This window comes from Oxyura jamaicensis, assembly GCF_011077185.1.
Source record: "Oxyura jamaicensis isolate SHBP4307 breed ruddy duck chromosome 14 unlocalized genomic scaffold, BPBGC_Ojam_1.0 oxy14_random_OJ69770, whole genome shotgun sequence".
Lineage (NCBI taxonomy): Eukaryota > Metazoa > Chordata > Aves > Anseriformes > Anatidae > Oxyura > Oxyura jamaicensis.
In genome coordinates, this window is record NW_023304363.1 from 1 (window position 1) to 749 (window position 749).

The 749-nt window shown below is 72.0% G+C and overlaps 1 protein-coding gene across 1 annotated transcript in view; it reads left to right on the forward strand.

The window, feature by feature from the left end:
- Positions 1-65: 65 nt before the first annotated feature.
- The window catches only part of ZNF668 (zinc finger protein 668), a gene marked incomplete at its 3' end in the record, with an annotated part of 1,795 nt that continues 1,111 nt past the window's right edge, over positions 66-749 (forward strand). The window contains exon 1 of the mRNA XM_035312458.1: positions 66-217. Coding sequence (XP_035168349.1) covers positions 187-217 — 31 coding nt within the window. The remainder of the gene's footprint in view (positions 218-749) is intronic.

A 749-nucleotide genomic window follows, 5' to 3' on the forward strand; every position in this document is an offset into this window, starting at 1 on the left:
GACCTCCGGGACCTGGACCTCCGTGGTGGCACCCGTGGGGACGTCCCCGTCCCCCCGGCGCCCGCCGTGAAGCCCGGGCGCCGCTTGCGGTGTCCCCCCGGCGCCGAGACCTTCACCGGTGCCACCACCAGGTCCAGGAGTGCCACCAAGAGGTCCGGAGGTGCCACCACGGTGACGGATGAGCCCATGGGTGCCACCACCAGGTCCCGAGGTGCCACCGCCACCAGGTCCCGAGGTGCCACCGCCGCCAGGTCCCACGGTGCCGCCGCCACCAGGTCCCGAGGTGCCACCACCAGGTCCCGAGGTGCCACCGCCGCCAGGTCCCGAGCTGCTACGGCCACCGCCGCGTCCGAAGCGTCCCCAGATGCCACCACCGCCGCCTCCGGAGGTGACGCCACCCCCATGGACGTCACCGAAGCACCTGGAGATGCCAGCGCCGCGACGGACCTGGCCAAAGCACCCGGAGGTGCCACCACCAGGTCTCGAGGTGCCACCACCAGGTCCAGAAGTGCCACCGCCACCTCCAGAGGTGCCACCACCCGCTCCCGCGGTGCCACCAAAGCGTCCGCAGATGCCACCACCGCGACGGCCGCCTCCAGGACCACCGCCAGCGCCGCGCCGCACGCACCCGAAGCCCCCGGAGATGCCACCAAGACCCCCGGAGATGCCTCCATACCCCCTGGAGATGCCTCCAAACCCCCTGGAGATGCCACCAAACCCTTGGGAGATGCCACCAAACCCTTGGGAGA